The sequence below is a fragment of the Oncorhynchus masou genome, chromosome 14 (genome assembly GCF_036934945.1).
Source record: "Oncorhynchus masou masou isolate Uvic2021 chromosome 14, UVic_Omas_1.1, whole genome shotgun sequence".
NCBI classification, from domain to species: domain Eukaryota; kingdom Metazoa; phylum Chordata; class Actinopteri; order Salmoniformes; family Salmonidae; genus Oncorhynchus; species Oncorhynchus masou.
In genome coordinates, this window is record NC_088225.1 from 27,466,265 (window position 1) to 27,490,343 (window position 24,079).

The window sequence follows — 24,079 nt, forward strand, 5'->3', positions numbered from 1 at the left end:
CTTTTGGGATGGTGTTCTTCGGCTCGCAATCCTCCCCATTTTTCCTCCAAACATAACGAGGGTCGTTATGGCCAAACAGTTCTATTTTTGTTTCATCAGACCAGAGGACATTTCTTCAAAAAGTACAATCTTTGTCCCCATATGCAGTTGCAAACCGTAGTCTGGCTTTTTTATGGCGGTTTTGGAGCAGTGGCTTCTTCCTTGCTGAGTGGCCTTTCAGGTTATGTTGATATAAAACTCATTTACTGTGGATATAGATACTTTTGTACCTGTTTCCTCCAGCATCTTCACAAGGTCGTTTGCTGTTGTTCTGGGATTGATTTGCACTTTTCGCACCAAAGTATGTTCATCTCTAGGAGACAGAACGTGTCGCCTTCCTGAGCGGTATGATGGCTGTCTGGTCCCATGGTGTTTATACTTGCATATTATTGTTTGTACAGATGAACGTGGTACCTTCAGGCGTTTGAAAATTGCTCCCAAGGATGAACCAGACTTGTGGAGGTCAAAAAAATGTCTGAGGTCTTTTGATTTCCCCATGATGTCAAGCAAAGAGGCACTGAGTTTGAAGGTAGGCCTTGAAATACATCCAAAGGTACACTTCCAATTGACTCAAATGATGTCAATTAGCCTATCAGAAGCTTCTAAAGCCATGACATCATTTTCTGGAATTTTCCAAACTGTTTGAAGGCACAGTCAACTTAGTGTTTGTAAACGTCTGACCCACTGGAATTGTGATACAGTGAACTATAAGTGAAATAGTCTGTCTGTTAAAACTTCTTATGGCTGGGGGCAGTATTGAGTAGCTTGGATGAATAAGGTGCCCAGATTTAACTGCCTGCTACTCAGGCCCAGTTGCTAATATATGCATAGTATTAGTAGATTTGGATAGAAAACACTCTGAAGTTTCTAAAACTGTTTGAATGATGTCTGTGAGTATAACAGAACTCATATGGCAGGCAAAAACCTGAGAAAAAATCCAACCGGGAAGTGGGAAATCTGAGGTTTTTAGTTTTTCAAGTCATTGCCAATCAAATATATAGTGTCTATTGGGTCATATTGCACTTCCTAAGGCTTCCACTAGATGTCAACAGTCTTTAGAACCTTGTTTGAGGCTTCTACTGTGAAGGAGGGGGGAAATGAGAGCTGATTGAGTCAGGGGTCTGGCAGAGTGCCATGAGCTGATCACGCGCGCTCACGTGAGTTAGCTGCGTTCCATTGCATTTCTACAGTCAAAGGAATTCTTCGGTTGGAACATTATTGAAGTTTATGATAAAAACATCCCAAAGATTGATTCTATACTTCATTTGACATGTTTCTACGAACTGTAATATGACTTTTCGTCTGAATTTCGCCTGGACTTGCCCGTGCCTCGTGAGTTTGGAGTGTGTACCAAAAGCACAAACAAAAATGAGGTATTTAGACATAAATTATTGACTTTATAGAACAAATCAAAAATGTATTGTGGAACTGGGATTCCTGTGAGTGCATTCTGATGAAGATCATCAAAGGTTAGTGCTTAATGTTATCTCTTTCTGCTTTTTGTGACTCCTCTCTTTGGCTGGAAACATGACTGTGTTTTTCTGTGACTAGGTACAGACCTAACATAATCGTTTGGTGTGCTTTTGTAGTAAAGCCTTTTTGAAATCGGACACTGTGGTGGGATTAACAACAAGTTTACCTTTAAAATGGTGTAAAATACTTGTATGTTTGAGGAATTTTAATTATGAGATATCTGTTTTGAATTTGGCGTTTTAACAATTGTTGATGAGAACCAGTTCATAGACAGGGGATAACTGGTTATTGATGTCAGCCATTGATGATAACCAGTTCATAGACAGGGGATAACTGGTTATCGATGTCAGCCATTGATGAGAACCAGTAACTGGTTATTGATAGACCAGGGGATAACTGGTTATTGATGTCAGCCATTGATGAGAACCAGTTCATAGACAGGGGATAACTGGTTATCGATGTCAGCCATTGATGAGAACCAGTTCATAGACAGGGGATAACTGGTTATCGATGTCAGCCATTGATGAGAACCAGTTCATAGACAGGGGATAACTGGTTATTGATGTCAGCCATTGATGAGAACCAGTTCATAGACAGGGGATAACAGTTCATAGACAGGGGATAACTGGTTATTGATGTCAGCCATTGATGAGAACCAGTTCATAGACAGGGGATAACTGGTTATTGATGTCAGCCATTGATGAGAACCAGTTCATAGACAGGGGATAACTGGTTATTGATGTCAGCCATTGATGAGAACCAGTTCATAGACAGGGGATAACTGGTTATTGATGTCAGCCATTGATGAGAACCAGTTCATAGACAGGGGATAACTGGTTATTGATGTCAGCCATTGATGAGAACCAGTCCATAGACAGGGGATAACTGGTTATTGATGTCAGCCATTGATGAGAACCAGTTCATAGACAGGGGATAACTGGTTATTGATGTCAGCCATTGATGAGAACCAGTTCATAGACAGGGGATAACTGGTTATTGATGTCAGCCATTGATGAGAACCAGTTCATAGACAGGGGATAACTGGGATGATAACTGGTTATTGATGTCAGCCATTGATGAGAACCAGTTCATAGACAGGGGATAACTGGTTATTGATGTCAGCCATTGATGAGAACCAGTTCATAGACAGGGGATAACTGGTTATTGATGTCAGCCATTGATGAGAACCAGTTCATAGACAGGGGATAACTGGTTATTGATGTCAGCCATTGATGAGAACCAGTTCATAGACAGGGGATAACTGGTTATTGATGTCAGCCATTGATGAGAACCAGTTCATAGACAGGGGATAACTGGTTATTGATGTCAGCCATTGATGAGAACCAGTTCATAGACAGGGGATAACTGGTTATTGATGTCAGCCATTGATGAGAACCAGTTCATAGACAGGGGATAACTGGTTATTGATGTCAGCCATTGTATAGAAGTCCACCTACATTCTTTACCTGTCATCATGTCTCTCTCATGTCTGGCGGCAGATTAACAAAATATCCTACCAGACGAGCAGAGAGGCGGAGGGCGTCACCCACAACCATAGAGATAAAACTAATTCTATGGTCACAATCGCAGTAGGTTGGGGGCTCCTTAATTGGGGGGACGGGCTTGGGGTAACGGCTGGAGAGCAATGGATGGGATGGTATCAAATACATCAAACACATGGTTTTCATGTGTCTGATGCCATTCCATTCGCTCCATTACAGCCATTATTCTGAGGCGTCCTCCACCCAGCAGCCTCCACTGGTCACAACAACCTGAAGGGGGTTTACTGAGGGGTCAGCTGACCGTCAAAGACCTATTACTATTATTTATTTACCAAAACTCCTTGGTTTCAACATAAACAAAGAGAGTTGTGGAACACACTTTCTGCCATAGTCTGAAAGGAAATAAGAGGACATGGGAATAGATCTCTCTCTGCCCCCCCACACACACAACACAATGACAAGATTGAACCTTTATTAAGATGTTCCTCCCTGCCCTTCGTTGAAGAGCTCTCTGTGACGGAGTAAACTGACACACACAGGCAGGGTGGTCAGGGACGAAGGAAAATAATAAACCACTGCTGGAGGGGTAATTGATGAAACAGCGTGACTCAACACTAGCTGCCTGCTGTAACTGAAAACCAACAGAGAAAGAGATACAGGAGATTTAGGAGGAGAGGAGGGGGATGGATGGGGGGAGAGAAGGGCCAGGGGCATCAGAGAAGAGTGGGAGAGAGAGGAGAAAGAAGGCTCAATGAAAACGAGGTGGATTCTTGGTAACGCAGCATGGTTTCTGTGGCTGTGGACTTGGACACGGCAGTTTATAAAGCACTATGGGTTTTGTACATCTGCCCCCCCCCCCATTCAAATTACAGAGAGGATGGATAGATTAAAGGGCCAGGCGGAGAAAGAATAGAGGATAATTAAATTCAAACATCAGTTGTCCCCTTCCTAAAATGACTAAAAGGAAAAGCAAAAGGGAGAGAGAAAGATACCAGTTGAGTAGAGGAATATAGAACAGTTACACAGAAAACTTAAACGTTCATTTATTTTGTTGCTATTTTTCCTTTAGTTTATTAAGTTAAATTTGTTTGTTGGTTAAGAGCACGTAAGCAAGCATTTCACGGTAGGGTCGACACCGGATGTATTCGGCGCATGTGACAAATACAATTTAATTCTACCAGCACAATACCAGTTTCTAAGTTTTGTCGTAAAAATATACAGTAAAGTGTAACAGTTCTACCCGATGGCATCAAAAGATGAGATTCGTAGTGACGTGGGGAGCAAGAAAATACCCTTAACTGGCTAGAAACTAGTTGTTTTTCTTACATTTAATCCTACCCTGTGATGTCACAGAGAAGCATTTTTTAAGAACTCTTATCTTTTTAATCACAGAAATGCATGTTGACACTAGTATGGTGCTGAAAATAATGAATTTGAGGTTGAAAAGTTGCAGAATTGCCCTTTACGTAAAGACTAGGACATTGCTGAAAATGGTTCAGTTGTCTGAAGCATACATACTACAGTATGTCACCTGGGCGGGACTTGTGTCAGGCAAACGGGAACACAGGAAGGCTGAGTTGAGTGGGCTCACCGGGACCTCTGTGTGTTGCAAATTTATGTTGACATTATTAATGCCTGCCGCTTAGTACTTTCCTGTCTCCCCTCTTCACACGCCCTGGCCTAAACTGAAGCTCTTATCAAGACAGAATCCTCCCTTTTGCTGGGAATCCAGCCCTTCCCACACAGGGACTGGCAACCGCAATTATACAGACACATAGTTCATTTTTACTCAATAACACTGTATTTATCCCCTCAGGGGCAATTAAGAAAGGCATAGTTATAAATCACAGTGGATGCTTTGATAAAATGGTTGGGAGAGTTTCCCATTCAATAATGGATTGATATACAGTAGCATCATGATTAAGTAAATAATAACAATATGTTCTAATAGGGATGGCAAACGGGCCCATGAAACCACTGACAGAGCATGTGTGTAGAAGTAAAAGACCTCTGGTGAATACCAGTACCATAGCAGAAACAGAAGATTGTGACAGAGCTAGCACTTGATAGAATCATTTCTAAATGAATAATGATCAGTGCCCTCATCACTCTACGGTAGCAGAGGAAAATGACCCGTTTATCGGAATAGAGCTGTTGGTAAGGAAGAGCCAGTCGTCACTGACTACCACAGCCATAAACCAGTCATAAACCCATCCTATTTGTACAATTTCTAAAATTAAAATCTGATTTTCAACCTAACCCTAACATTAACCACATTCCTAACTCTAGCCTTATGTTAAGACCAAAAAGCAAATTTGTGTTAGCACAGCCACAAAGTCAAAATTGGCTTTCTAATGGAAAACAGAAAATCCCCATTTTATTCCATTTTGTGCCTCTGAACACCACCCTCGTGTCACCATGACTACTATCCTGCTGTATGCTATTACGTCTCTTTGTCTCTTTCTGGTGAGAAACCTGCTAACCCCAGCTGACAACCATCGAAGTAGCTTTCCATGGAACCTGTTCCCCTGGTGACTCAGTCATCCTGGAGGGGTGTGTGTGTGTGTGTGAGGTCTGGTGCAGCAAAGCATACTCACCCACGACCCGCTGTGTAAACCCGGCGCCACCTGTCGCCCAGTCTGGACCAGCTTGTGCCATCCTCACGTCATTTGACCGTGGGTAGACTGGGCACGCATTGGATTGGCCCTTTTTATCCTCTCTAGGCCCCCGCTACCTCTCACACCCAACCTCATAATCTCTCATATCGCATCAGAGGAAAGTCCAAAAAATTGTCAGACTCCAGTCATAAAATGTTTTCTCTGCTACCGCACAACAAGCGGTACCGGAGCGTCGTCTCGACCAAGAGGCTCAGCTTCTACCTCCAAGCCATAAGACTGCTGAACAATTAATAAAATCACCACCGGACTATTGACATTGACACCCCCCTCCATTTGTTTTGTACACTGCTGCTACTCGCTGTTTATTATCTATGCATCGTCACTTCACCCCTACCTACTTGTACAAACTACTTTGGCTAACCTGGACCCCGCACACTGACTCGGTACCGGTACCCACTGTGTATAGCCTCCACACTGACTCAGTACCGGTACCCACTGTGTATAGCCTCCACACTGACTCGGTACCGGTACCCACTGTGTATCGCCTCCACACTGACTCGGTACCGGTACCCACTGTGTATCGCCTCCACACTGACTCGGTACCGGTACCCACTGTGTATAGCCTCCACGCTGACTCGGTACCGGTACCCACTGTGTATAGCCTCCACGCTGACTCGGTACCGGTACCCACTGTGTATAGCCTCCACGCTGACTCGGTACCGGTACCCACTGTGTATAGCCTCCACACTGACTCGGTACCGGTACCCACTGTGTATCGCCTCGTTATTGTTATTTTATTGTGTTATCATTTTTTTACTTAGTTTATTTGGTAAATATTTTCTTAACCAACAGTGCAGTTCAAAAAAGAGTTAAGGGCTTGTAAGTAAGCATTTCAATGTAAGGTCTACACTTGTTGTATTCAGTGCATGTGACAAAACATAACTGTTTGACAGACCAATCACTTCATATTCTATTACAACAGATCCTAGGATCAGATAGATAGAATATTAGATGTGGTCATACCTGTCACGACTCTCCTTGTTCGGGCGGTATTCGGTGGTTGACGTCACCGACCTTCTAGCCATCACTGATCCATTTTTCATTTGTTTTGTCTTGTCTTCCTTCACACCTGGTACCAATCCCATCAATTCCATGTGTATTTAACCCTCTGTTTCCCCTCATGTCCTTGTCAGAGATTGTTTTATTGTATGTTATGTGCAAGCAGTGGTGGGCCGTCAGGGCCAGCAAGGCCTTCTCTGCTGGCCTAAACATCATCAGAATATAATTTTTTTTAAATATATTTTCCCACAAATATATTATGTCTAAAATCTGCCCTCAGGCCTTCAGAATCAACAGTGCGGGCACTTGTAGCTTAAAGTGAATGGAAATTAAAATTGAGTGTCAACCAATCAGCTTTAGAGTTGGCTATTGTACGCCTGCTGGCTGGCTCCAGTGTTACACAGGAGCCAGCTAGCAGGCGTAGTGCCTGCACGTCTTTTGATTGGATTACCAATATTGAGAGGCAGGTCCTATATGGGCAGGTCTCAGAACTAGGAAACTGAAATTGATCAACAAATTAATTTGTGTACTACTAAACTGTTTTTTCAACCCACAATGGCGGAAGGAGAAGATATCGATTTGGTCGAGGATATAATTTTTCAAGAAAAGTTAGACATTGTCAGGAGGTAGACGCTGACGCCACAAAGCCGACGCTACACAAAGACAGGCTCCGAGAAGCACTGCAAACTGTACTGCTGGGAATGCCTATTATTTGCAAGTGGTCGATTTGGTGTTTGGAGCCACACTGGCTTTGCAAACCTGAGTTGTCTAACCAAGGCAGCAACGAGACACCAAAGTACTGCTGGGCACTTACAGACAATGGTGCTTTTGAAAACTTTTGGGAACACCCGAGTGGATCTACAGCTCAACGAACAAGCGCGCAGGGCAACGAAGCTGCACAATGAAAAGGTATTGTACTCTTCCCCTGCAATTCTCTGAATAAAAATGTCAATTTCAAGGTGACGCAACGCCTGGTTATACTGCATTTCTGTCTAAATGTATAGTGTCTAGAGCCATGGCATCATAATGATGGTAATAAGAGGTAGATTAATTCGGGTGGGACTGTGTAGGACTTCACTGAAGGCCCAGGCCCCAGAACCACGGCACGCTACTGTGTGCAAGTCATGTGTCGGTGTGCGACAGGTTTTGTACCCACTTATATTATTTTTGGTATATTTTGGTTTTTGGAGTTTTATGAGCACTTATTAAACAACTCAGTTTATACCAAGTTAGTTTTCCTGCGCCTGACTTCCTTGCCACCGACACGCAACCCATACATGATGTAGAAATCTGATCCAGAAGCACAGGATGGGAATGTCAGTGAAAATGTATGAAACAGCAGACAGAGGCTATTCCTCTTAGATTAGGCATGGATTCTGGCCAGTCAAAGACACAGATCAAGTTTGTGGCTATGACTATGGAGATGAACACAGACAGCTGGTCCCGTAGGACTGACCCTTCAATGTTGGCCGATCTGAAGGGCCTCCATAGGAAGTGGTGGTGCATCCACCATATTGCTTACACTTTAAACAACTGCAAACACCAAAGGATTAGGTTAGGGCCAAGGGGAAGAGGTAGGGAGTGAATTGGGACTGGCACTTGGTGCGTGCCACAGGAGGTTGGTAGCACCATAATTTGGGAGAACAGGCTCATAGTAATGGCTGGAGCGGAATAGGTGGAATGGTATCAAATACATCAAACACATGGTTTCCATGGTGCCATTCCAGTTGCTCCGTTCCAGTCATTATTATGAGCCGTCCTCCCCTCAGCAGCCTCCACTGGTTCGTGCCTACACCACCTGACGACCGATGGCGTGTTGGCCGGGCAGATGAGGCTCATGCTGTTGATCTACCTCTTCAGCCCTACCCAGCCGTCATTAAACTGTTTTGCCAAGTTTTTTCCCCACTGGATTTTTCTTGCTTGTCCTATTCACAGTACCCCTGGCGTGTTTTGAATGCAGCCCAGGGCCAGGATGGATAATAGTGAATCTCCTACATTGTTCTCCTTCCACACCACCCCACAGACCAGAAGGACAGAGTTACTTTAGGCTTTCTTTACCCAAATGAGTCACCTGCCTCCTTATTTGCTGCCTTATATGAGCAAACTCTGCTTCCCGTTGCGTTAACCACAGTGCTTCCCGTTGTGTTAGCCACAGTGCTTCCCGTTGTGTTAGCCACAGTGCTTCCCGTTGTGTTAGCCACAGTGCTTCCCGTTGTGTTAGCCACAGTGCTTCCCGTTGTGTTAGCCACAGTGCTTCCCGTTGTATTAGCCACAGTGCTTCCCGTTGTATTAGCCACAGTGCTTCCCGTTGTATTAGCCACAGTGCTTCCCGTTGTGTTAACCACAGTGCTTCATGTTGCGTTAGCCACAGTGCTTCCCGTTAGCCACAGTGCTTAGCCACAGTGCTTCCGCGTTAGCCACAGTGCTTCCCGTTGCGTTAGCCACAGTGCTTCCCGTTGCGTTAGCCACAGTGCTTCCCGTTGCGTTAGCCACAGTGCTGTTCCCACAGTGCTTCCCGTGCGTTAGCCACAGTGCTTCCGTTGCGTTAGCCACAGTGCTTCCCGTTGCGTTAGCCACAGTGTTCTCGTTGCGTTAGCCACAGTGCTTCCGTTGCGTTAGCCACAGTGCTTCCCGTTGTACCACAGTGCTTCCCGTTGTATTAGCCACAGTGCTTCCCGTTGTGTTAGCCACAGTGCTTCCCGTTGTGTTAGCCACAGTGCTTCCCGTTGCGTTAGCCACAGTGCTTCCCGTTGTGTTAGCCACAGTGCTTCCCGTTGCGTTAGCCACAGTGCTTCCCGTTGCGTTAGCCACAGTGCTTCCCGTTGCGTTAGCCACAGTGCTTCCCGTTGCGTTAGCCACAGTGCTTCCCGTTGCGTTAGCCACAGTGCTTCCGGGTTGTGTTAGCTTCCCGTTGTGTTAGCCACAGTGCTTCCCTTGTATTTAGCCACAGTGCTTCCCGTTGTGTTAGCTTCCCGTTGTGTTAGCCACAGTGCTTCCCGTTGTGTTAGCCACAGTGCTTCCCGTTGTGTTAGCCACAGTGCTTCCCGTTGTGTTAGCCACAGTGCTTCCCGTTGTGTTAGCCACAGTGCTTCCCGTTGTGTTAGCCACAGTATTCATTTCGGGGGAAAAATGGTGTACTTGATATTTAAAATTAAAACTTAACATGCATTAGATAGATAAGAGGGAATGTAGTCTGTATAACAAGTACTAATGTACTGTATGTAGTCTGTATAGCAAGTACTAATGTACTGTATGAAGTCTGTATAACAAGTATTAATGTACTGTATGAGTCTGTATAACAAGTGCTAATGTACTATATGTAGTCTGTATTACAAGAACCAATGCACTGTATGAAGTCTGTATAACAAGTACTAATGTACTGTATGAGTTTGTATAACAAGTACTAATATACTGTATTTAGTCTGTATAACAAGTATTAATGTACTAGATGAGTCTGTATAACAATTACTAATGTACTGTATGTAGTCTGTATAACAAGTACTAATGTACTGTATGTAGTCTGTATAACAAGTACTAATGTACTGTATGTAGTCTGTATAACAAGTACTAATGTACTGTATGTAGTCTGTATAACAAGTACTAATGTACTGTATGTAGTCTGTATAACAAGTATTAATGTACTAGATGAGTCTGTATAACAATTACTAATGTACTGTATGTAGTCTGTATAACAAGTACTAATGTACTGTATGTAGTCTGTATAACAAGTACTAATGTACTGTATGTAGTCTGTATAACAAGTACTAATGTACTGTATGTAGTCTGTATAACAAGTACTAATGTACTGTATGTAGTCTGTATAACAAGTACTAATGTACTGCATGTAGTCTGTATAACAAGTACTAATGTACTGTATGTAGTCTGTATAACAAGTACTAATGTACTGCATGTAGTCTGTATAACAAGTACTAATGTACTGCATGTAGTCTGTATAACAAGTACTAATGTACTGCATGTAGTCTGTATAACAAGTACTAATGTACTGTATGTAGTCTGTATAACAAGTACTAATGTACTGTATGTAGTCTGTATAACAAGTACTAATGTACTGTATGTAGTCTGTATAACAAGTACTAATGTACTGTATGTAGTCTGTATAACAAGTACTAATGTACTGTATGTAGTCTGTATAACAAGTATTAATGTACTGTATGTAGTCTGTATTACAAGTACTAATGTACTGCATGTAGTCTGTATAACAAGTACTAATGTACTGCCTGTAGTCTGTATAACAAGTACTAATGTACTGCATGTAGTCTGTATAACAAGTACTAATGTACTGCCTGTAGTCTGTATAACAAGTACTAATGTACTGCATGTAGTCTGTATAACAAGTACTAATGTACTGCATGTAGTCTGTATAACAAGTACTAATGTACTGCATGTAGTCTGTATAACAAGTACTAATGTACTGTATGTAGTCTGTATTACAAGTACTAATGTACTGTATGTAGTCTGTATAACAAGTACTAATGTACTGCATGTAGTCTGTATAACAAGTACTAATGTACTGCATGTAGTCTGTATAACAAGTACTAATGTACTGCATGTAGTCTGTATAACAAGTACTAATGTACTGCATGTAGTCTGTATAACAAGTACTAATGTACTGCATGTAGTCTGTATAACAAGTACTAATGTACTGCCTGTATAACAAGTACTAATGTACTGCATGTAGGCTGTTTTTTATTTGAAAAGCGAGTCATGGGTAAAGCGCCACCTGCTGACAAATATAAAATCACAGCATCTGTCAGTGACCCTAACTTAGTTGACCTACAACATTTTTACTTAAATTATTAAACTAAAATTATTACACATTTGTAGATGTAGACTACCGAATGGAAAATGCAAAGTAACTTTTTCAATATCCATCAATTTGAATAATTTAATCTAATTATAGGAGTCTTACAATATTTTTCAAAAGGAACAATGTAAAACCAAAATGCTCAATCTCTCCAAATAAATACACAGATTGACATTCCCAACACACAGAAATGCCTCTTCTCAGAAGATTCTCCATTCTTCTTCCTCTGTTCTCAGAGGAAGACATACCTAAGACATACCATTCATAACTAAGACATACCATTCATTGGTCTACTCTTCAATCTCAGAGGAAGACATACCTAAGACATACCATTCATTGGTCTACTCTTCAATAGTCTTTCTTGGTCGTGTTCATTAGGCACCAAATGGAAGAACACCGAATGAAACAGGGAGAGGCTACCTGGACTTGTCCAATTAGAAACGTTCATTTGTTTTCTGCTGCATTGTGTGCCCTAATAAACATGATCCAGGTGATTTGACCTGTTCCTTTAGTCAGGTTCTGTGTCCAGAACCAGAGTAGGAAACATCACCCCTCCCTCTCCAAGCAGGGAGTAAATGTCACGGAGCGCGGCGGGGTTGGGAAGTCCAGGAGCGGAGGGCATGACCATGGTGTCAGAGAGAGCCTGTCAGAGAAACAGAACACACAACAAAAAAGTGACTAATGCATACATACACACAGATGCAAAATCACAGTATTGACCTTTGTGGAGAAATCCTTTTTCCTTTTAACATGGCACAGGTGTGTAATGGCATGGCTCTTGGTAGAAATATGCAACGGGTGTGTTATTAGCTACCTGATACAGGTGTGTGTGTTTGTATGAGACAGATGTGCCTCTTGCCTGATACAGGTGTGTGAGAGAGATGTGCCTCTTGTCTGATACAGGTGTGTGAGAGAGATGTGCCTCTTGCCTGATACAGGTGTGTGAGAGAGATGTGCCTCTTACCTGATACAGGTGTGTGAGAGAGATGTGCCTCTTACCTGATACAGGTGTGTGAGAGAGATGTGCCTCTTACCTGATACAGGTGTGTGAGAGAGATGTGCCTCTTACCTGATACAGGTGTGTGTGTGTGTGTGTGTGTGTGTGTGTGTGTGTGTGTGTGTGTGTGTGTGTGTGTGTGTGTATGTATGTGTGTATGCATGCATGCATGCATGTATGAGACAGGTGTGCCGCTACCTGATGCAGGTGTGTGTATGTATGTATGAGACAGATGTGCCTCTTACCTGATACAGGTGTGTGTGTGTGTGGTATGAGACAGATATGCCGCTACCTGATACAGTGTGTGTGTGTGTGTGTATGTATGAGACAGATGTGCCGCTACCTGATGCAGGTGCACCTCCTGCTGTAGCAGCTCCACTCGCAACCTCAGCCTCTCCACCTCCTGGAGCTCTGCCTGGCTGGTGTAGATCAGGGTGGGGGGCAATGGGGTCACCCCACTCAGGTCACCCCACTCACCCTTACTCCTGACGGGGCCGAACGCGCCCGCTCCTTCCCCCTTCAGCCTCCTCCATCGATCCCATGCCTCCCGCTCTGGTCGGAAAAATTGATTATTTTTAGAGTGAGAGGAGCGTGAGCAACCGAAGCCGAAAACGCTTGCACCTCCTGTGTGCTTGCTGCTCCCTCAGCTTTAAATAGCAGGGACAAGCCAAGCATTGCGTGGACTGACGGCTTTAAAACCTCCGTCACATTCACACAGGGGGACCTGAGAAGGAGCCTCACCGTCACATTCACACAGGGGGACCTGAGAAGGAGCCTCACCGTCACATTCACACAGGGGGACCTGAGAAGGAGCCTCACCGTCACATTCACACAGGGGGACCTGAGAAGGAGCCTCACAGTCACACAGGGGGACCTGAGAAGGAGCCTCACATTCACACAGGGGGACCTGAGAAGGAGCCTCACATTCACACAGGGGGACCTGAGAAGGAGCCTCACCGTCACATTCACACAGGGGGACCTGAGAAGGAGCCTCACCGTCACATTCACACAGGGGGACCTGAGAAGGAGCCTCACAGTCACACAGGGGGACCTGAGAAGGAGCCTCACATTCACACAGGGGGACCTGAGAAGGAGCCTCAGTCACATTCACACAGGGGGACCTGAGAAGGAGCCTCACCGTCACATTCACACAGGGGGACCTGAGAAGGAGCCTCACCGTCACATTCACACAGGGGGACCTGAGAAGGAGCCTCAGTCACATTCACACAGGGGGACCTGAGAAGGAGCCTCACCGTCACATTCACACAGGGGGACCTGAGAAGGAGCCTCACACAGGGGGACCGTCACATTCACACAGGGGGACCTGAGAAGGAGCCTCACCGTCACATTCACACAGGGGGACCTGAGAAGGAGCCTCAGTCACATTCACACAGGGGGACCTGAGAAGGAGCCTCACCGTCACATTCACACAGGGGGACCTGAGAAGGAGCCTCACCGTCACATTCACACAGGGGGACCTGAGAAGGAGCCTCACCGTCACATTCACACAGGGGGACCTGAGAAGGAGACTCACATTCACACAGGGGGACCTGAGAAGGAGCCTCACCGTCACATTCACACAGGGGGACCTGAGAAGGAGCCTCACCGTCACATTCACACAGGGGGACCTGAGAAGGAGCCTCACCGTCACATTCACACAGGGGGACCTGAGAAGGAGCCTCACCGTCACATTCACACAGGGGGACCTGAGAAGGAGCCTCACCGTCACATTCACACAGGGGGACCTGAGAAGGAGACTCACATTCACACAGGGGGACCTGAGAAGGAGCCTCACCGTCACATTCACACAGGGGGACCTGAGAAGGAGCCTCACCGTCACATTCACACAGGGGGACCTGAGAAGGAGCCTCACCGTCACATTCACACAGGGGGACCTGAGAAGGAGCCTCGCCGTCACATTCACACAGGGGGACCTGAGAAGGATCCTCACAGTCACACGAAGATCTCAAAAGGAGACCAAGGAAACCAGAATAAATCGGGTGTAACTCTGACAGTTTCTATTTTCATTATCCATAAGTCAAGACAGTGAGGGGTTCATTTAGCTCGTTAGTGTGTGTCCGCGTGAAGATTGACTCTCAGGGAGAACATTTCTCCATTGGAGGATGGTGACCTGAGAATTAATCTGCTCATCATACTGTTGTCAGTTGACTCAAGACAATGTTGCAACAAAAGTCACTGTACCATTCTATTGTTGGACATTTACACTGAATTGAATTGTCCCAAAATAAAATGCTGCATCATCTGACTACCAGAATATAGATTAGAGATCAATTATAAGAATGATACAGTTCCTTCAGAATGAATACCAGAATGTAGATTAGAGATAAGATAGGAACTGTATAATTGTTCTCGAGAAAGTATTCACACCCCTTGACTTCTTCCACATTTTGTTGTGTTACAGCCTCCATTTAAAATGGATGACATTTAGATGTGTCACTGGCCTATATACACAATACCCCATAATGTAAAAATTGAAAAACATTTATAAATGAAAAAAATAAATAATCTGACAGTCTAATCACAGTCTTTTGAGTCAATAAATACTCAAACCCTTTGTTATGGCAAGCCTAGATATGTTCTGGAGTAAACATTTGCTTAACAAGTCACATAATACGATGCATTAGTACTCTCTCATCTGTGTTTGTGTGATTGAGTTGGGCCTCTGGGGCTTAACGCAATTGATTTAAAATGCCTTGGTGATAAAACCTACAGCCTGCATTCCATTGAATGAACAGTGTCCGTGAAATGCCTGTCTGCCAGGGCCAGGTGAACCCTCCCTCCAGTTTCTCTCCCACACGCAGATGAACACCCAACTTCAGACATTGTGAGGAGTACCCAGTGTTCCATTAGTATCTGTGTGTTAAGGAATGTGAAACTGGGAAAATAACTCTGTATAAACAAGCAGTAAATTACCTAGAGACAGAAACCTGGCGCAATGTGTATGTTACTTGATTACACAATGTATCTTTGTATAATTTCTACACATCTGTTTGTCAGATGTGTAGAGGAGGAGGATGTACTTTGCTATAAGAGCTGTAACCCAAATCTGCTGGTGGGTTCTCAGTCATCACCTCTGCGTTTATTGTTGACCAGCTCCATTATTGTAATAATGAATAATAAAGTTTGATTGTTTTGAGGAAATCTAAGTCTCTCTCCATTGATTTGAAATCTTTCACGACAAATCTGTGCCAAAGGTGCTTCTACAAAGTATTGGTACTCAGGGATGTGAATACTTAAGTACATGTAAGTTAGATATTTCTTTGTGAGTGTGAGAGAAGGCCCGGGGCCAGCAAGGCAGTTTAAGTGGGGACTCTGGCTTTGACTCTGGATAGTGTGTGAGTGTTCTGGAACATTGTCACAATCTGGCCCCTAGCCAGTCACCTTGGAGGCTTGGGGAGCACTAAAAACAGTCAATTCTAAATAAAAGTCCCCCCATCAGCACCACACTGTCACAGTGAGATTGGTGAGAGGGGGGAAAAGAGAGCTCAGCTTATAATTGTATTGGTTCAAGGTCGTGGAGAATATGTTGCATTATACTGTGAGATGCTATATAGGCTCATTCTGCTGCGTGAATCAATTGCAAAGTCCCTGGAAAAGTCAGTAAAGGGAGTATTGGAGGGTAATATGCCTACTTTCCAAGACTGATTTTTAAAATGCTAACTAATTCTCGACATTTGATTATACTCTACACTGTGCCAGTGAAACACATTGAGAGTGGAGATGTGAGTGTATAGAGTGAAGCAAGATTTAGTACCTTTTCTCAGCTGTCCAGCATGTTTCCGGAGGTCTGCCACCATCTTCTCCAGTCCTTCCAGCATCAGCAAGGACTCATATTCCCTCTTCTGGCATGTTGCTTCACATAATAACATGGAAAAACATCATCCATAAATATAAATGTACAGTGCATTCGGAAAGTATTCAGACCCCTTAACCTTTTCCACATTTTGTAACGTTACAGCCTTATTCTAAAATTGATTAAATACATTTTTTCCTCATCAATCTACACACAATACCCCATAATGACAAAGAGAAAAACGGTTTTCAGACATGTTGGGCAAATTATCTTTACATAAGAATTCAGACCCTTTGCTATCAGAGTCTAAATTGAGTTCAGGCGCATCCCGTTCCCATTGATCATCCTTGAGATATTTCTACAATTTGGAGTCCACCTGCGGTAAATTCAATTGAATGATAAAAAACATGAGCTGGCGCACACCCAGAATAATAGTTTGTGTGGATGTGCTGACTAATGGCAAATAAACAATTAACTATCAAAATAAAGAAAGGCACAGTGATGCCGAAACATTGGTAAATACCCATTAAATTGCTGGGAGATTACACATGGAGTGTGAGACTGTCTTTGTTTTGATAGTTTAAATTGAATTGATAAGACATGGTTTAGAAAAGCACACACCTGTCTATATAAAAGGTCCCACAGTTGACAGTACATGTCAGAGCAAAAACCAAGTCATGAGGCACCTATAGGACTCAGACCATGTGAAACAATTAACCGAACATCTCTGGAGAGACCTGAAAATAGCTGTGCAGCGACGCTCCCCATCCAACCTGGCAGAGCTCGAGAGGATCTGCAGAGAAGAATGGGAGAAACTCCCCAAATACAGGTGTGCCAAGCTTGTAGCGTTATACCCAAGAAGACTCGAGGCTGTAATCACTGTCAAAGGTGCTTCAAGAAAGCACTGAGTAAAAGGGTGAGAATACTTATGCAAATGTTACATTTAATTTTTAAAATAAATTTGCTAAAACATTCTAAAAACCTGTTTTTGCTTTGTCATTATAGTATTGTGTATAGATTGAGGGGGGAAATAATAATTGAATCCATAGAATAAGGCTGTAACATAACAAAATGTGGAAAAAGTCAAGAGGCCTGAATACTTTCCGAATGCACGGTATCTATAACAGACATGAGCTTAGCATTATTATTACACATTGACAAAGATTTACTCTCTTCAGTATTTGGACATGAAATTAAACAAATGCAGTGATGAAGCGCAATGCGAATCGATCTCAAATGTATTGGTAATGGTGCTATAAAAAATGACAAGGTTTTGCCGTATCTAATTGCTTTACATTACTCAGAAGTTACTGTAATTAATTGTTATCTGTAGCATAAAAACAGCTGTCAAATGATTGCTAACGGCTTCAGAATTAATAAGCTCAGCAGTAAATGAGGTCAGAGGACGAAGGGGTGATGAGCTGAAAAATAACACTGAACATTCTTATTTCTAAGCTAACTAAATACTTAGTTCTTGGATAAATGGACCCCTTCTCCACCCCCTATTGCTTTTCTTTCCAGACTCTTGTTTTCTCATCGCCCATACTTCTGTCATCTCCTATCAGTTTTCCATCCCTCCACTTCTGTAACTTCCTATTTCTTACTTAACCCTCCTTCCATCCCCCCTTCCGCATCTCCTCTGGTTGGGCTGGTACCTGGCTCAGTGCCAGAGGTTCTGAAGGTCTGGCCAGTCAGCAGCAGCAGCCGCTCGCTCTGGTAGCAATGACTCAGATCCGTGCAGAGCTGTGTCAGTCTGTCAACCTGAGCGCCGGTGTCGGTGGGGCTGCCACTGGTTGGCCACTCTCTGGAGTACTGACCCATAAGGAGACGGGTCAAGGAGAACAAGCAGACAAAACTCTGAGATAATATGAGAAGACACAAACACACACGTATGCACACACATTTCATTTTTGGTGTGTGAATTCTAAAATCTGGTGTGATATTTTGAGAAACGCTGGTAGACACTGAATTTGATGCCGTGCTAATTTCTCTCATGTAGGCTGTGTGAACTGGTGGGAGTGAGAGAATTAGTAACGAGTTTATACTCGTTAAAATGAACAATTGATATCTCTGCAGGTCCCATGTCACAAATAAGATATACTATTAAAACACTATTTAACTACTCATTAATGCCTAAATATAAGCATGAGGGTGCATTAAATCAGGTTTGGCTATATGTGGGTGGAAAATGTTCAGTTCATCTGAGGAAGAATACAGTGGCTTTCACTCTCTCTGTGAAGTGACTCCTCTCCGCCACAGGTCTGGATTGTAGAGCCAGGACTTTGTCCCATAACCTGAGGGAAGAAAAACAACTGAAAGAGTCACATTAATGTCCATTACAACAGTATACACATCAGTGGAGGCTGCAGAGGGGAGAACAGCTCATAATAATGGCTGGAACGGAGCGAATGGAATCAAACCACGTGTTTGATGTATTTGATACCATTCCACTGATTCCGCTCCTGCCATTACCACAAGCCAGTGGTAAATTCTGTATGCATTACAGAACACTGGATGGAAAATGTTACATGGAGGATGATATAGGTCAGACATTTCCTTCACAAAAGATATGATTCACTGGCTGACCTGCTTTGTTTGGTCCTTAGACTGATCCATTTAGTTAACAACGGTGTGGGAGCCCTGCCACAAAAACACAATCAAACATGTACAGTGTCATTAAACCACACTCAAACTACTTATTGTCACAACAGACCAGTCACATTATATCACAAACGTTGAGTTGCTGCTAGCCAACTTCTTAACGATATCAGTACGGTACTTGGATGTTCCATTTTAATTGGTTATGTTGCTTCTGGAATAGGAATTTGACACTGTCATATACTTTGTTCACTAAGCAGTGGTCTAGTGTTGTCTTGCAGCCTACCCATTCTGTGGAGGTGAAATTACATGTGCTTTTGGCATCCCCTCCATGTGTGAAACAGACACCGCGTCCCAGTTAGGGGGCTGGAAGGAAGTGGCTGCAGCTGACCTGTGGGACACCTCAACCTGATGATGTGCTGATGAGGCCTGTGGTGATTGACCCTGATCATGTGACACAGGACCTGGAGGACCAGCCTGCTTCACTTCCTTCCCAGAGGACTGGGGAGGAAACCCCTTTGATGACACGACAGATCGTTTCTGCATCTGGACAGAGCTTCTGATCATGCATGCCCTGCCTTGTCCTGAATGACCTACCGGATGACCCATCCTCCCCCTTCCACCCCTGTAGAGATGGGAGGCAGAATACTTTTTGGACTCTTTTTTGTCCACCGTGATGGGTTTGGAGGTCGTTTTAGTGCCATTTTTATTCCCTCTGGTGCCACCTGGGGTCAGAGCCCTTCCCTTGCCCTGTGTAGTGTCCAGTGGTTCTTTCTTTGGTCCTGGACAGTTCTGAGGGTCTTTTTGGGGTGCTGTGCCAGCGCGAACTCTGAGGGCCTTCTCCAGCAATCGATTCAGCAGTTCCATCTCCCGTCTCTCCTCCAGTTGGACATCTGGGTCTAAACAGAGAAAAACATGCTGACAATGTAGATATTAAAAACATATCCAGTTACTACTAGTACACTGGGCTTCAGAGAAAATAGCAGATTGTGGATCATCATAATACCCTTTTCAACATCATCTGTCAGTTCTATTTCCTTGCCGTCTTCTTGCTGTGGTCTCCTGGTGAATGATCAGATGGCAAGCATGTTATTACACAGGCCTATCGAGTTACCTACTCATACAGAACAACTGTAGACCATTAGCTGAACAGATAGCAATGGACGTGGAGGTTTTACTGTACTTACAAAGAGCGCAGTATCTCCCTGTATTGAAGGATGTTCTCGTTTATCTTGGTCTCCTCTACTTTACACAACTTGATGGCTTCATCCACAAGGCTAAGCAGTGACATAATGCAGGCAGCCTGGCACTGTCATGCACAATAGATGACAGTTCACAGTGACCATGCGCAAACAAAACAGCGCTACTATATCTGGGGTGTAATCATTAGTCCAACACGCTTTGCATCAGAACACTTTTTACAGCGAAAACAAGATGCTATATTGGACACATTCAGGTAGGTCCCTCTCGGTTTCGTTCCTAGTGTATACACCCCTGCTCTAGCTCGATGGCTAAATGAAAGCATAGGCACACTGCAAACTTAAATGCGTCACATACACATTTGAATACAGCATCTTGAGAAAGTGTGACACTTGCCAAACATCTGCATGCAACTTTAGCAAGCAAAAATCGGAAGTTACGCTAGCTAACGTTAGCTAACTGGCAAAACGGAGTAGATTTGCAAAGTCCAACCGACTGTGACAAAACCCATTCAACATTGTATGGCGTTCATACACAACGTATACTATGTAGTCCTTTAAATACTGGACAACATACATATTACTCACGTAAAAAAATAGCACACGCGACTCACTAGCAACTAGCTCGCCATTCCTCCACCACCAACCCCACTTCTCGCGATATTCCGACTCGCTACTATGGAAACGGAGACGCTGATGTATTCACCTGCTGCAGTGCAGGGGGAGTTTTTGTTTATCTAGAACAATCAACAAACATTTGACTATCCTCACTCTGATTTACAAAAACAGAATGGAACAATTTCGTGGTGTGGGAGACAAAGCAACACTCGTGAAAATAACAGTACTTCGTGGAAATAACCTGGTAAGCTTGTATCCCTTTCCTGTTTCCATTACGTTAAGAGCACTGGAAGAATAAGATCGGTCAGTTGTAGCAACTTGCATATATGGCTAACTTGGTGTTTTACATTCTTGGGTTCTGGGGACCCACAGTTGTGCACTTTGTTGTCTTAGCTCAGGAAGTACAACTGATTCAGTTGATAAAGAGTTTGATGACTATCAGTTGAGTCAAATGTGCACCCCCAGCTGTGACAGCTCTATTGATCAAAATCTGCTAGCTAACTAACGTTAATATTATAATAGACCCTAATAAAATGGTGTTGCGGTTTTTCACTTCCAGAGGGGCAACAAGGCTGAGTCCATCCTGAACTATGTGAGAGCTGAGTTCAATGGCATCGTCCTGGGAGATTCTCAGAAGCTGGATGCTGCTGTGGATCAGGGCGTGGATTACAACTTCACATGCAGCTTTGAGTGCTCAGATGCTGCCCACACATTAGATGACATGGCACACAAACCTGTCATATGTGAGCTACTACTAACTAATCCATTATTATGATGTGTGCTGCTTGTTTCAGATGTTAAAGCCACTATTTATCTTGACGATTGATCCATATTCTCATTGTACCCTGTCTCCCTCGTTCAGCCAGTTGTTCACCAATCCACGGTTGCTTATCACATTAATCCGTCGTTGTCTTTGTCATTTAGTGACAGTGATTGAGGTCCTTCCCAAGGAGAAGAAGCAGAAGGAGGAGAAGACTGCAGTTATAGGGCAAGCTATAGTGGACTTGCTACCTCTCTTGCATGGTGAGAGACCAACACATTAGATCCAATCAAGTATCCATCTAACTTAATACCTTCCAGGGCCCCCCCCTAAAAAACTCACTCATGTTTGAAATGTAAATGTATCCTCTCTCACACCCTCAATAGGTCAGGTCAGCTTCTTCTCCACTGTGCTACTTCATCCAACTCCTGGCTCACCTGCGGAAGCAGCCTCACAGGAGGGCAGCTGTAAAGTAGGAGTAAAAACTAACCAGCACGAGAGACTTTGTGTGTGTGTGACTGTGTTCATACGTGACTGTGTATGTATATGTATATCATACGTGAATATGTATGTATGTAAGTATGTATGCTGTTTGTTTGTAATTGACATCTCCCTCCTCTGCCTGGCACCCAGCCATCTCTAGACGTGACCGTCTGTGTTCCCGAGCCTCTGCTATCCGGCGTCCAGCTGTCTGACTCCAACCTGCTGAAGGTTACTGTGGAGACAGCTTACTCTGTTCCGGAGGTGTGGAACCCTGTCTCTGGGTCTGGTCCTCTCTCCAGCTATGTGGCTGCCCTGCAGGTTCCCCTCACTGCAGAGGTGAGCGATAAGAGACCTATGTTGCCATCAGGGTTGGAGCCAATTCTATTTAAATTCAGTCAATACAGGAAGTAAAGTGAAATTCCTCTTCTTTTCATGCCATTTGTGAAATATTTGCTATTGAATAGAATGACATCTCTATAGGTTAGTTCACAGTCACACTGGAATAGTACAGACCAATTCCCATACTAATGCACTAAAGCATTTTTACTGTGGAAATGTTGTCAACTGTGAACTATTGCCAGTAATTCAAGGATACAATACACATACACAGATGAACCCACAATCCCTAATGTCATATGACATTTAACTTGTACCTGACACATTTCTTGTTTCCCCCAGAAAGAGCAGGTGCTGATGTTCTCCAATGGGCTGCTGAAGGTGGGCGGGGAGAGTGAACCCATGGGAAGACCCAGGAAGTGGCCCCTGGGTCCCCTGTTGGCTCCTGGAGCTCAGTTCATACCTGGTGTCTCCATGGAGGGAGAGCCCATTGAGATGGAGGATGGGGATCTCACCAGCATAGAGGTACTCTAGCCTACTTGTACTCTGGTATTATGGTTGGTATAACCATCTCTAGTACTGCAGCACAATCTCACCTTAATACCAAATGAATCTAATGTTTTTATTGTTATGTCATTTCTTCAATTATTGTCATTGAGTCATTGTTTGCACTCTCAGTGGTTTGACCAATACATTCTGTGTAATGTATGGATGTCACAGTCATCATAGAGGTGACCAAGGCGCAGCGTGGTAGGCGTACATCTTCTTTAATTAAAGAAAAACCACTGAACAAACTATCAAAACAACTTAAAACCGAACCATGGTGCTAATATGCGTAGTGCAGACAGGCAACTAAACATAGACCAAGAACCCACAAAATACCCAAGGAATATGGCTACCTAAATATGGTCCCCAATCAGAGACAACGATAGACAGCTGCCACTGATTGAGAACCAATTTAGGCATCCATAGACATATAAACACCTAGACTTACTAAAACCCCAAGAGATACAAAAGCCTTAGACATAGAAAAACCCCTAGACAATATAAAAAACCCTAGGCAATATAAAAAACCCTAGGCAATACAGAAACTAACAAACCACCCTCGTCACACCCTGACCTAACCAAAATACTAAAGAAAACGAAGATAATTAAGGTCAGGGCGTGACAATGGATCTCTTCCCCTCATCGCTTCCTGTGTTTTCCAGGACAGGGATTTCCGGAAAGAAGCGGAGACCAATAAGAAGAGAGTGAGCTGGGACACAGAGCGTCGTTGCTTTCTGGATGCAGATGGTGCAGCCTGGTGAGACAGATACACCACCTCACTGCCAACAATCTGCTTCTATTGAGCCCTGCTTTAAATCTTGGATTTTATCTGTAACAAATATAAATAGAGAGCTACAGTATCCTCAAAGTTTTTCAATATTGAATTGAAAAAATGCGCTGCTACCAAATTGCCCTTTGGTAGTTTTATTGAATTTAGTTGAATTCTCTATCTATGTTCTATCCTCCTCTCTCAGTCTGACCCGTAGGATAGCAGAAAGCAGACTGTGGCCAGTAGAGGTCATGAGGTCACCACAGGTTGGAGCCACTAAGGGAGGGAAGGCTGGCAAAGACAAGGGAGTAATACACTGAATTTCTCCTACACAGGATCTGATAAAATCACTCTTGGCCATTATTGTTAATATTCTTACTAATGTTTCTTTGAATTGCCTGTTTTGTGTGTGTGTGTGTGTGTGTGTGTGTGTCTGTTCAACA

At 43.7% G+C, this 24,079-nt stretch overlaps 2 protein-coding genes across 5 annotated transcripts in view; one reads left to right on the forward strand and one right to left on the reverse strand.

Annotated features, from left to right (window-relative positions):
- The window catches only part of cfap70 (cilia and flagella associated protein 70), a 39,690-nt gene that overhangs the window by 1,236 nt on the left and 14,375 nt on the right, over nucleotides 1-24,079 (forward strand). The window contains exons 1-9 of one of the 2 annotated variants that reach the window (XM_064987071.1): nucleotides 20,251-20,381; nucleotides 20,914-20,986; nucleotides 21,302-21,485; nucleotides 21,667-21,765; nucleotides 21,889-21,974; nucleotides 22,136-22,321; nucleotides 22,664-22,846; nucleotides 23,530-23,624; nucleotides 23,842-23,944. In XM_064987071.1, coding sequence (XP_064843143.1) covers nucleotides 20,251-20,381; nucleotides 20,914-20,986; nucleotides 21,302-21,485; nucleotides 21,667-21,765; nucleotides 21,889-21,974; nucleotides 22,136-22,321; nucleotides 22,664-22,846; nucleotides 23,530-23,624; nucleotides 23,842-23,944 — 1,140 coding nt within the window. Of the gene's footprint in view, nucleotides 1-20,250; nucleotides 20,382-20,913; nucleotides 20,987-21,301; nucleotides 21,486-21,666; nucleotides 21,766-21,888; nucleotides 21,975-22,135; nucleotides 22,322-22,663; nucleotides 22,847-23,529; nucleotides 23,625-23,841; nucleotides 23,945-24,079 lie in introns of those variants that run through there. The other variant, XM_064987072.1, reaches the window with a different exon arrangement.
- LOC135554663 (tubulin epsilon and delta complex protein 2) lies at nucleotides 11,382-20,779 on the reverse strand. 3 transcript variants are annotated; one of them, XR_010457714.1, is made up of 10 exons: nucleotides 20,113-20,220; nucleotides 19,932-19,987; nucleotides 19,212-19,824; nucleotides 18,914-18,967; nucleotides 18,543-18,621; nucleotides 17,932-18,139; nucleotides 16,289-16,387; nucleotides 12,857-13,065; nucleotides 11,836-12,159; nucleotides 11,382-11,784 (listed from the first exon to the last, which is right to left on the reverse strand). XR_010457714.1 is itself a non-coding variant. In XM_064987073.1 (10 exons), the coding sequence occupies exons 2-10, from the start codon at nucleotides 20,214-20,216 to the stop codon at nucleotides 12,025-12,027; spliced, it is 1,557 nt and encodes a 518-aa protein (XP_064843145.1). In that variant the 5' UTR covers nucleotides 20,217-20,234; nucleotides 20,739-20,779; the 3' UTR covers nucleotides 11,382-12,024. The 3 variants fall into 3 exon arrangements, 2 of the variants coding, with proteins under 2 accessions (XP_064843145.1, XP_064843146.1); XM_064987073.1 differs by adding an exon at nucleotides 20,739-20,779 and having other exon boundaries at nucleotides 11,382-12,159; nucleotides 20,113-20,234; XM_064987074.1 differs by having other exon boundaries at nucleotides 11,382-12,159; nucleotides 17,983-18,139.

Coding starts and splice junctions, on each gene's coding strand:
- LOC135554663 (XM_064987073.1), bottom strand. CDS start 20,216: ATGTCACTGCTTAGCCTTGTGGATGAAGCCATCAAGTTGTGTAAAGTA. Junction 16,388..17,931: donor GGGGATGGAAGGAGGGTTAA/GTAAGAAATAGG, acceptor TATTATGTGAAG/CAACATGCCAGAAGAGGGAA. Junction 13,066..16,288: donor TGCTGGACAGCTGAGAAAAG/GTACTAAATCTT, acceptor TTTTCCGACCAG/AGCGGGAGGCATGGGATCGA.